This window comes from Rana temporaria, chromosome 5 (assembly GCF_905171775.1).
Source record: "Rana temporaria chromosome 5, aRanTem1.1, whole genome shotgun sequence".
Taxonomy (NCBI): domain Eukaryota; kingdom Metazoa; phylum Chordata; class Amphibia; order Anura; family Ranidae; genus Rana; species Rana temporaria.
Genome location: NC_053493.1, coordinates 281,134,465 through 281,146,973, shown reverse-complemented (window position 1 = coordinate 281,146,973; position 12,509 = coordinate 281,134,465). Strand labels below are relative to the sequence as shown.

The 12,509-nt window shown below is 39.7% G+C and overlaps 1 protein-coding gene across 1 annotated transcript in view; it reads right to left on the bottom strand.

The window, feature by feature from the left end:
- The window catches only part of RTTN (rotatin), a 329,764-nt gene that overhangs the window by 138,825 nt on the left and 178,430 nt on the right, over positions 1-12,509 (bottom strand). The window contains exons 29-30 of the mRNA XM_040353902.1: positions 7,611-7,830; positions 4,956-5,084 (exon numbers count right to left, since the gene is read on the bottom strand). Coding sequence (XP_040209836.1) covers positions 4,956-5,084; positions 7,611-7,830 — 349 coding nt within the window. The remainder of the gene's footprint in view (positions 1-4,955; positions 5,085-7,610; positions 7,831-12,509) is intronic.

Here is a 12,509-nt window from a genome sequence, read left to right as displayed (position 1 = left end):
TGATCTTGGTCCACTGTTTTATCAAGTCCAAAGTCAGTGCAGCTCTCCACCAGGAAAGTCAAGAGCACTTCATGCTTCCCTCAGGTGACCAGCTTTATGGAGATGTCGATTAATTTTTTTCAGCAGGACTTGGCACCTGCCCACACTGCTTAAAGTACCAATACCTGGTTTAATGATCATGGCATCACTGTGCTTGATTTGCCAGAAAACTTGCCTGACCTAAATCAGAGAATCTGTGGGGTATTGTGGAAGATGAGAGACACCAGACTCAACAATGCAGTTAAGCTGAAGGCCGCTATCAAAGCAACCTGGGCTTCTATAACACCTCAGCAGTGCCACAGACTGTAAGCCTCCATGCCATGCCACATTAATGCAGCGATTCATGCAAAATGAGCCCCAACAAAGTACAGAGTGCATATTATACTGTACATGGACATACTTTTCAGTACATCAACATTTCTGTATTAAAAATCCTTTTTTTTATTGGTCTTAAGTAGTATTCTAATAATTTTTGGATACACAGAATATTGGGTTTTCGCTAGCTGTAAGCCATAATCGTCAAAATTAAAAGAAATAAATGCTTGAAATATATCACTTGTATGTAATGAATCTAAATAACATGAAGTAGAGAGGTTGGGGGGGAAGTGTGAGATAATTACCCTCACAGTTACCAGAGAGAACATATACAAGACTAGACCAACATTTTGTGGGACTTTACATATACCTCGCAGGGTTTAATAAATGCACAAACCAAGGAGATTTAAAAGAAAAATAAGCAAAATTGTATTCTACACAAACAGAAAATGTGATAAAGAGTTAGAGACAAAACTGGTTGAAAACACAGGGCCAGATTGACAGAAAACTCCGGCGGCGTAACGTATCGTGTTTACGTTACACCGCCGCAAGTTCTCAGCGCAAGTGCCTGATTCATCAAGCACTTGCGTGTAAACTTACGGCGGTGTATCATAAAGACGTCCGGCGCAAGCCCGCCTAATTCAAATGGGGTGTGTACCATTTAAATTAGGCGCGCTCCCGCGCCGAACGTTCTGCGCATGCTCCGTTCGCAATTTTCACAACATGCTTTGCGCGAAATTACGGCGCCCTGACGCGTTTGTGAATGGCGACGTGCGTAATGTACTTACGCCGAAATTTTTTTTTTTAAATTCGAAGCGGGAACGACGGTCATACTTTAACATGGCTGGTGTAAAGTTAAGCAATGAAAAAGATTGCTTAACTTTGCGACGGGAAAAAATGACGTTACGCACGCGAGTAGCTTCGTGGATCGCCGTAAAAGCTAATTTGCATACCCGACGCAGGAAAACGACGTGAACTCCACCCAGCGGCGGCTGAAGTATTGCAGCCTAAGATCCGAAGGCGTACGAAGCCGTAAGCCTGTCGGATCTTAGCCAAAAGCCGTCGTATCTAGTTTGTGAATGACAAATTAAGATATGACGCGGCAAATTTGAAAATACGCCGGAGTATCAGTAGATACTCCGGCGTATTTGTTCTGTGAATCTGGCCCACAGTTACAGTTAAGTTGTCCAGGGTGTTGTTATCCTGGATGAGAAATCCAATGTTGGCCTACGCTTTTGTGTGGTAACCCGCATCATCGGGGACTTGGATTATAGTACAGTTTATATGTATATTGTAATGATATACAAACATGTTATTAGTAACAATCTCTTGTAAAAATTAAGAAGATTTAATATTGCAGCAATGTTGGCTAATAAGATCACATTTCATTTTAGTTTTAGTTTTAATAATTTAATGAGTCTGCCCATTGGGACATAATAAAACCTGTTATATGCAATGTGACAAATCACAGGGAGGGAGGAAAAGAGGGCACATTTCTAAGGTAAAATGCATATATACACCTTATACAGAAGAACAAACCAATATATATATATATATATATATATATATATATATATATATATATATATATATATATATATATATATATATATATATATATATATATATATTTATTTATTTATTATTTAAATACTTAAAGAACTCTAGGTGAATATTAAAAAATTCACCTGTAAAAATTATGATTTTATTCTTACGTCCCAATAGGCAGACTCATTAAATTAATAAAACTATAAATGAAATGATATTATTAGCCAACATTACTGCAATATTCAATTCTTTTGATTTTTACAAGAATTTATTACTAATAACATGTTTGGATATCATTACAGTATAGATAAAAGCTGTGCTTTAATCAAACACCCTGATCAAGCGAGTTACCCTGCGAAACGTGTAGGCCAACATTTTGGATTTCTCATTTAGGATAACAACACCGTGGACAACTTAACTGTAACTGTTTTTGACCAATTTTGGCTCTAAGGCTGGGTTAACACCATTGTGAATTGAATGCGGTATCCCGCATCCAATTTGCAATAGGAGGAGATTTTGACCGACTCTCTATGGAGCCGGTTCACATATCGCTGCAGCAGGTCTGGTGCATTTTGCAGCCCAAAATTCAGGCTGAAATCGGCCCTGTAATGGCGGAACAGCACGCACCGGCCCCCTGCTGTGAGCCCCATGCAGATCATATATGAACCAAACTTAACTCTTTTTATCTAATTTTCTGTATATGTAGAATACAATTTTGCTTATTTTTCTATTAAATCTTCTTGGTTTGTGCATTTATTAAACCCTGCAAGGTACATGTAAAGTCCCACAAATTTTTGGTCTAGTCTTGTATATGTTCTATATAATATACAAGATTCACTTTTTGAATTCAATTACTGAAATAATTTTTTTTTTTAGATGCACCTGTATATTTAGCACCCTCCAAAATTTGTGATTTCTTGACGGAAATATTTTAAATTAGGTGCTGTGTTATCATTTTGCAACCTTTTGCATACTGAATACATTATTATATTCCACCACTGGGAGAAGGACGTAGCATATTTGGAGAGAGCAAAGATACTGTACAGTGGAACTTTGGTTTACGAGCGTATTGAATCCTGACTCGGTTTGCAAGTGTTGTCTCGCAAATCGAGCTGGATTCAAGCCTCTGCGGTGTGCAGTACCACATTTAGCCCGAGGTGTGGGGGTGCTGGTGACACTCGGAACGGTTCGGAGCTGTTCGTAAACATGTGGAAATACTCAGTTCCCGAGTCTCTCTGACACCCCCAAACTCTGGCCATATGCGGTATTGCATGCAATAGAAGTCAATGCGGAACAAATTATCTTAGTTTCCATTGACTTCTATAAGGAAAATCGCTATGATATGGGAGTGCTTTGGATTACAAGTATTCTCCTGGAACGGATTTTGCTCGTAATCCAAGGTTCCACTGTAAAAGGAAATTATCACTACAACTTAACATTTAAATAGCCAATTGGTACTAAGTGCACATAACACTAATCCCGTTCTGATCTGTGCTGCTGTTGTGAAAAAAAAGCAAACATTGTTTTCTCTTTACGTAGGCTGACGCTCTACCCCAAGCTTGGGGAAGGTTGGTTTCTTCTGTAGGAAAACCACAGGAATTTGTAATTTGTCAACCACTGCAGAGTAACTATTACAGTAATACACGTATTTCATTTATTGAACTCCTACTATTAAGGGCTCTTTCACACTAGCGGACCGTTCGTCCGCTCATTACAAGTCCGTTAACGGACTTGTAATGAATCCCTATGGGAACGCGTCCGTTAGCGGATGGAGCATCCGCTAGCGTCCGCGTCAGTCGGGATCCGCTTTTCCGAACGGAAGAAACCCTATTTTTCTTCTGTTCGGCGGAGCGGAACTGATGCAGACGGACAGACGGTCCGTCTGCATCAGGTTCCCCATAGGGCAGAGCGGAGCAGAGACAGGGCGGTCCCTGCACTGTGTGCGGGGACCGCCCTATCTGCCGACAGCTGAGCGGGGACCCCCGCTGAGCCGACGGAGACACACGGAGCGGACCCGGAAACGGTCTGCTCCGTGTGAAAGAGCCCTAAAATGTATTTTTATGAACCATGTGGTGTGATAAGCTGTCCTTTGGTAGAGTATGGGGATTACACATGAGGTCCTCTAGAAGAAACAGCTTCTCACACCACTGCATAGCCCACTCTTGGCTTTACCTTTAGATTTAGAAAGATATGCCTGGAAATTAAAAAAAGTTTACTGAATTTAAATATTATAAAGCTGGCATAGAGGAAAAGAGTTATCAGACAGATGTTTTCTCTTGTTTCTACATTAAAATGGCAGCTGGAACCAGACTAGTTTAAATAGTCATCAAAGGCCTTTTTATTTCTAGTGCCTTCAATAGGCTGCAACGTCATTTGGTGTTGTTCTAAAACTGGAAGTTTACAATCTACTGCAACTGCCAGGATAGCTATTGTATTATGAGGTCACCTGTATGTTCAGCACTTCTGCAAATGCTGTGCATCTGTTACACTCATGAACTTATAACAACCCAGGAAGCACATATTAAATAAAAAATATTTTACATAACAAGCAAAATAACGCAGTTCAAAAAAAAAAAAAAAAAAAAAAAAGCCCAAAAGATGCAAGAAACAAAAGAAAGCTGCAAAACATAAAAAAAAGCAAAGTATGCCATAAGGAGGAATTAATTGGTATTTTGCTTCAGTGCCTCAAAGGAGATACAGTTTCAAACAGCCATCTGCACATAATCAGATAGGTAGAAAAGACATTTTAAAGGATGAAGATATTTGAGTAAACCAAGTCGCTGAGCCATTGTTGTCAACAAACATAATTCTTTAGCACTGGGGAAAAATAATCTATATATATTTATATTTTTTATATTTACTGGTACTTTTGGCAGGACCGCCAATGACTCAGTTTTTTAAGAAAAATCATATTTTGGAAGAAAAAGATAACATTATAAAGGGGGACTCATTAAAAGTAGATGGAAAGAAAGTAACATTTATGTTTCTGGCATCACATGGATGCCTCTTGCCACACATTCCAGCTAACAAAGAACACCATTTCCATTCCTCACCGTGTTCCTGGCTTGAGCTGTCATCTCATGGGACAAGTGAAGCAAGCACAATACTGTGCTCTTCGTGACACCTTTCCCCATATAGGAAAGAGCATTTCCTCCCCATTCCACATAAAACGATGAAATGATCTGATAAGAAAGGAAAAAACAATTTCATGGTAGCTTGACTTTTACGAGTGTTCATAGAATAAAAGTAAAACGGTACAATATACTTCGCTGAACTATATATTTTTCAATATAGTCTCGTTTACAGTAATGATACTGGATTCTGCAGTTAGGAGCAACTCTCCTCACTATGGGGAACAAAAATAATGAAATGAACCTGAAACAACCGGTAATTTTTTTCTTATCATGTAGAATTCAAGTAATTGGCTGTGCCAGATCTAGATGTAAAACATGTGGCCAGAAGCAAACAAATTAAATTCTCGCTCGAGCTAGACAGCACATCAGTTTCCGTTACTTCTTGAGTGCCCTATATCCCCAAGATAGCAGAGTGTTTAAATATACATTCAGCTTCCATGGTCGCTGGAGATGGCATCCACAGTAGCTGGTAACCATTTGTGCATTAGCACATTCCAGGATTTAAAGTGTACATAAAAAGTCGAACAAGAGCAATCAAGATCATGGAAGTGTATTCTCTGAAAAAATGGCTGAAAATGTTTCATTAGATAATCAGTAGAAAACGACACCCCTTTTTTTTGCGGTTACAATGAACAGCTGCCAACTACAAGAACCCTGTCTTCCTGATATCTGGAATTCCATTACAAAAGAAAAAGGAAAAGGAAAGTGCAGTTATATAGTACTGTACGTTCTATTTCGGCAATGGACAGTATGTGGAATGCCAAAGGAGACCAGCCAAGAGAGATGTTGCCCTTTGGTGTTCCACATGCTGTCCATCTCCATGGGTGATGGGTAAGCTTCTACATGGCTCCATATCTGGGTCTCTATTGCCTCGTTTCCACTGAGCGGATCGGTTCGGGTCGCTTAGAATGGAACGGGTTAGAATGGTCCGGTCTATTCTGCAGAGCATTTCCACTGCAAATCGGACCATCCGGGACCATGCAAGGTTTAGAAAAAAAGCCTAGCACATCCACCAATCAGTGAGATGTATTTGTAGGTCCGCCCTAATGGAACCGTTCCATTCTCTATGGCCCCACATCTGAAGCAGGACCCAGAATGGTCCGGTACGGTTCGCTTTTATGGCACGCTTTCATAATGGAAACACCCAAAAAAGCGTACCGTACCGAACCGATCCGCTCAATGGAAACGAGGCATATGTCTAGACATATTCAACTATCTATATTGAATTTTGTGTTTCTGTATCATAACTGTCACTGTTTTTTTACAGATCATTTTTCTCTTAAACCCTTCTGAGGAAGCGATTATTACTGTGAAACATGTTGAGTAGATATGGATAAACCTGTTGTGATAGACCATAAGAACCAACTCTTGGTATCACTAAGCAAATATCCGCTCAATTAGTGTCTATGGGGCACAATCTTTTTGTATGTTTTAATTGATTTTTGTAAAAAAATAAAAAAGGTTTTGGACTATTTATGGAACGTTAAAAGCCAATGAATGTTTGAACTATATTTGATCAACATTTGTATAATGTACTGAGAATTTTCATCCAAATTTTTGTACAAAATCGACTAATGTATAATATTCACTTGCTGGTATGTCACTGGACTTCAAGTGGTTGTACCAGGGCACATTCGGCTTTTAACAGCAATCCTAGTGGCTAACTAGCCGCTGGACTGCTTTTACAAGCCGCCTTCCTTCCTGGGAATCTCCAAAGAGTCCCGATCAACCAGTCGGCACTTCTACCAGCTGATCAGAGAGCTGAATAAAGACCGGATAGGCCTTGTTCGGCTCTCAGTTATGGAAACCTGACATCATTTTCGATTTACCTGCAAGGCAACAGTTCCATGTGTAAAACTTAAAAGCATTCAAACACACCAATCTTGGTGTGATCAAATGCTTTTAAGGGCAGAGGAGGGATTTGGGGGTCTGTGGGGATTTGGGACCCCAGATCTTTTCAAAAAGAGTACCTATCACATGCCTCATGCTGTCAAAAATGATGTTTACATTACCGTGACAGCAAAAAAAAAGTGATAAAAATAAAATTAAAGCAACAGTGTAAAAACAAAATAATAATGAATGGCGAGCAAAGATGAAATCACGTGTTAATCCTGCACGCATTGGCAGTAATTCTAGCACCAGACCTCTTAGGTAAATCTAAAGTGGTAACCTACAATGGCTTTTAAAGCATCGCCAATGGATAGTAAAAATTACATTATTTGTCACAGTTGCACGAGCGTGACATGTTGGCATCTATTTACTCAGCATAACATCCTTTATATAGGATGTACCGTGAAGGTTTAGCATTAAAATTTAAAAAACAATTCAAAAAAGTATCTGAAATTCAAAAAAGTGTATTGTGTTTGAAAAACTGCTGCGCAAATGGTTTCCCCAGTCTTTCAAAAAAAAAAAAAAAAAGTACATACAACTGTACTTACTTTAAAATTTTAAATAAAACAATTTCAACTTTAATTTGAATTGACCTTATTTCTACACTATCTGAAAACTGATACAAAAAAACTCTGTCTTCCAGGACAATGACAAACAGTGATCTGGTCATAAATGCTCTCTTACCTCAAGAAGGCTGGTCAGTAACTTCACACAGATGGTGGCGGTCTCTGTCGTAGGGCAATGTGAGCTCCATCCTGGCAAGGATGTGACATGGACCATGCCTTTCAGAGTTCTGGCTAAAGATGGAAGACCATAGAAATGGGGAGCGTCTGACACTTTCAAACAATCGAGCAAACGCAGGGCTAGCTGTGCTCTGACTGTTCCGGCAAGAGCCATGCACTTCCTGTCAGATTAAAAGTACATGAGATGAGTTATGGTTGGACAATAATGGAAGGTTCTTTTACTGTAGAAGAGAAACAAAATGGCTAGTTTTTTTCATGCATAAAAAATTTTAAAAATATGGAGCTGTTGCCATCAGTAGCTGATTAGGTTTCATCCCCGATTATTTAAAACAATGATACATCTTCACAGTTGTTCCAGTTTTTCCTTTCTCCAAGGTTTTTGAAGCAACCATATATTTTATTTTGTGCTGCAGCTCTATATGTCATATTCTCCAACAGATTTAACTTTCACCTTCCATAGTAATTTAATTGAAGCACAAGCAATATGAGGGAGTTTAAATATTTAAAGCAACATGCCAGCCAAAGGTAAGATAAAAGTTGTTGGTTTGTTAGAAAAAGAAAATAAAACCAGCTTTTGCTGCTTTATTCGGCTTTACACCAGATTTCCCCAGTAGTATTTTTTCTGCTACTAGATGCCAGCAACATTTAACCCACTTCCTCTGAGCCAAGATCATCCTGGACCTGTCCCAGCCTGCGACTGGACAGTGAAAATACGAGCAGCCCAGTGATGATCTTATCTCTCTGTTGCCATCTTCTTTTTCAATTGATGGATACGGCCACAACATAAGCTGGAGGATATAAGGCAAGTGTTTGCAATGATTTATGGAATGACTGGGGAGCTATTAATATGTTTTAGGGACTATTTAATGTGATTAATTTTAGCTTGCAAAAACAAAAAATTATGCCCGGAACCCTGCGTTAAGAGTGATTGTAAACCTCAGACATGAAATATAAATAATATCACCCTATAGTGTATACTTGTCTCAATTAAAGAAGCAGCTCATTTAGCTGTAGTTCTCCTGTGAAACACAGGAGTGCAGTTCCTTCTGCAGCCCTGTGACCCGTTCTCAGTAGACAGCAGGCTGAAGCCCGCTGTCGGCTGATGTCACAGAGCAGGTCCAGGCCTGGGTAAGATAGCAGAAACCATAGCCACTGAGATCCTGAGCCAGCTGCTCCCACACTCTCCACAGCCCAGCGCTCCAGTGAGTGAGGAGATGGCAGAGCAGACAGCGGTGACTGACAGTCATCAGCTCTTTGCTCACAGAGCTGTGAGAACCTAGCGATCAGCAGTGTTAGATTGGCGGGGGACAGATGCAGCATCGGACTGATGCTGCATCAAGCAAAGTACGATTTAAAAACATAAAATAAAACCCATACTTCTCCTTTTAAGTGTAATTTCTGTCTGCTGCGTTGTTACCCAGCTACCAGCATGACTCCCTTCGGACAAATTTTTCTGACACCAAGAGAAAAAAAAGTGACAGGGGAGCTGATAGACAGTCCCTTCCCTCTAATCAGCTGACAGAGGTCTCCTTATTGAGCTCTGCAGAGTGTAATTTCAACTCTCCACCCCTTTTTTCTGACATCTCAGAAAAGCTTCATAAATTTGGCACTCTAAACAGCTGTATAGAAGCGAAGACTGCAGATAAACAGGTACAGCATATGTAGGGGAATTTGTTTAATCTATGTGTATAACCTGAAGCCAGTTATATGTAAGCATTTACAACCACTTTAATAGTAATTATTCTGTTCCTAGTTATACAGGTGGTTAAAAAAAAAAAGTGTCTATTAACATTGTCAATGTAAATGACATTACTTGAAAGTCCAGAACTCAGTATGGGTATCAGTGTAAAAAGAAAAGAAAATATGACAGATTCAAGCTTTTTCCAAAACCAAAAGCAACACAAATATTGTCTAGTGCTGCCTTCGGATAAAATACTCATAATTCCATTGCAATATCAAGGTACAGTATTCTACAAAATAAAGTGCATGCAAGTCTTTTTGGTGTCTCTGAACTGGGCACCCCTAATAAATCTGCATTACATTGAACCAGTGGCGTAGCGTGGGGGTGCCAGGGGGGCCACCGCCCCGGGCGCAAAATTTAGAGGGGCGCTGTCACAAGTGTGGAGAGAAGGGAGCACCAACAACAGATGGAACATAGGAACATATGCATAATGTCACCACTCCAGGCTTTACCAGTCATTATCAAGCACACTCTCCTCTTCCCTACAGTCACCGCTGTCTCACACAGTGGATCATGTGACCAGATTGGAGCTATCTGAAAAGAGGTAAGTCCATGGGTCAGGGAGGCACAAATTACTTGCCTCGCCCCAGGCACTGGCAACCCACGCTACGCCACTGCATTGGACAGATACTGGAATCCTCCCCTAAACAGCTTTCCCAGAAACGTTGAACTGGATGGACCGATTTCTTGCTCGAACCTTACCAACTATGTAACAATGGTGACAGACCTATCAGCATGACACGCAGGCATAGTTATACATAGTAAAAAAAAGTTGTCCTTTAAGAAAAGTTGGCCAACATACAGTGAATATAAAAAGTCTACACACCCCTGTTAAAACGTCAAGAAAAATTACTCCCCCTGGAGTGGGACTTTAGTAGGCCAAACACTGATGTATGTAAAAGATGTTTTAATAAAAAATAGTATACATGATTATAAATAGATGTAAAAAACATGCATCAAAAACAAAGTGTGCATGTGTATGACAAATATACATATACAATACAAAACAGCACATATAAAACAATGACTATCAAGACCCTCCTAAAAAGGTAGTTCCCTAGTATCCGACGTGTTTCTGGTGTTTAGACATTATCAGGGGTCACAGATAGGGAGCAGAGTGGTCACAGTTCTTTTTAGCTCAAAAAGAGTGGCCTCATGGGTATAAAATGTGAACGTGGAGTTGCATCTGAGTGTCAGGCCAACCCTGATTAGAAAGGATCAAACCAACTACTGCATGTACAGATTGGTCTGCAAAGATGGCATTTTCCCTCATCTAAGGTGCCTCTAGATTCTCACTTGCTGAGCTTACATTGTCTTATACCACACCGTTGGGCCTGGACGCCACTGCTCACTATTTCAACTACAGTAGTTGCTTTGATCCTTTCTAATCAGGGTTGGACTGACACTCAGATGCAACTCCACTTTCACATTTTATACCCATGAGATTTGTCATATGAGATCACTCTAATTGAGCTAAAAAGAACTGTGACCACACTGCTACCTATCTGTGACCCCTGATGACGGCTAAACACCAGAAACACGTTGGGTACTAGGGAACTACCTTTTTAGGAGAGTCTTGATAGTCATTGTTTTATGTGCTGTTTTGTATTGTATATGTATATTTGTCATACACATGCACACTTTGTTTTTGATGCATGTTTTTTACATCTATTTGTAATCATGTATACTATTTTTCATTAAAACATGTTTTACATACTGTACATCAGTGTTTGGCCTACTAAAGTCCCACTCCAGGGGGAGCAATTTTTCTGGTTCATTATTTTAGGGATGTGGCCAATACATTGATTTTATTGAGATGGTGACCACCTTCTCTTTTTTCCTGTTAAATGTCATGTTTCTGTGATTTAAAAAAATGAGACAAAGATAAATCATTTCAGAACTTTCCACCTTTAATGTGACCTATAAACTGTACAACTCAGTTGAACAACAGACTGAAATTTTTTAGGTAGAGTAAAAAATAATAATAATAATAATAATAATAATGGTTGCATATTAAACTAAACTATTAATCTAATACTTTGTTGACGCACCTTTTGATTTTAGCACTCAGTCTTTTTGGGTATGAGTCTATCAGCATGGCACATCTTGACTTGGCAATATTTGCCCACTCTTCTTTGCAAAAACACACCAAATCTGTCAGATTGCAAGGGCAACTTCTTCATAGTGGTCTTCATAACACCCCACAGATTTTCAATGGGGTTCAGGTCTGGGCTCTGGATGGGCCATTCCAAAATGTTATTCTTCTTCTGGTGAAGCCATTCCTTGTTGATTTGGATGTATGCTTTGGTCTTTTACCATGCAGAAAGATGAAGTTCTTCTTCATGTTCAGCTTTCTAGCAGATGCCTGAAGGTTTTGTGCCAATATGGACTGGTATTTGGAACTGTTCATAATCCCCTCTACCTTGACTAAGTCCCTGTTCCAGCTGAAGAAAAACAGCCCCAAAGCATGATGCTACCACCATCATGCTTCACGGTAGGTATGATGTTCTTTTAGTGATGTGCAGTGTTGTTTTTGCGCCAAACATATTTTTTGGAATTATGGGCGAAAAGTTCAATCTTGGTTTCATCAGACCATAGGCCTCTTGGCAGTCTCCCTCACCAGTTTTCTTCTCACCTTTTCATACATTTTGGAGGGACATCCCGTTCTCAGTAATGCCACCGTTATGCCATATTTTCTCCACTTGTTCCACGGTATATCTAATGGCTTGGAAATTCTTTTGTACCCTTCTCCTGACTGATACCTTTTAACAATGAGATCCCTCTGATGCCTTGAAAGTTCTCTGTGGACCATGGCTTTTGCAGTAACATGCAACCAAGAAAATGTCAAGAAAGACCTACTAGAACAAATGAACTAAATCCAAACTGCGGTATTTTGTATAATTATATGAACAGCGAACAGTAGTTTCTCCCCCTGACAGGACCGGGAGCGGTGTGTTTACACCCACACACTTTTCTTTGGACACATTTTCAACTGATTTTGGAATTTGGCACAGAGCAGAGGCTTTTGGCATTTCATGTGTTAAACATGTATGGACTTTATTGATACAATATTTGTTTTATTTATATGTCTATATATAT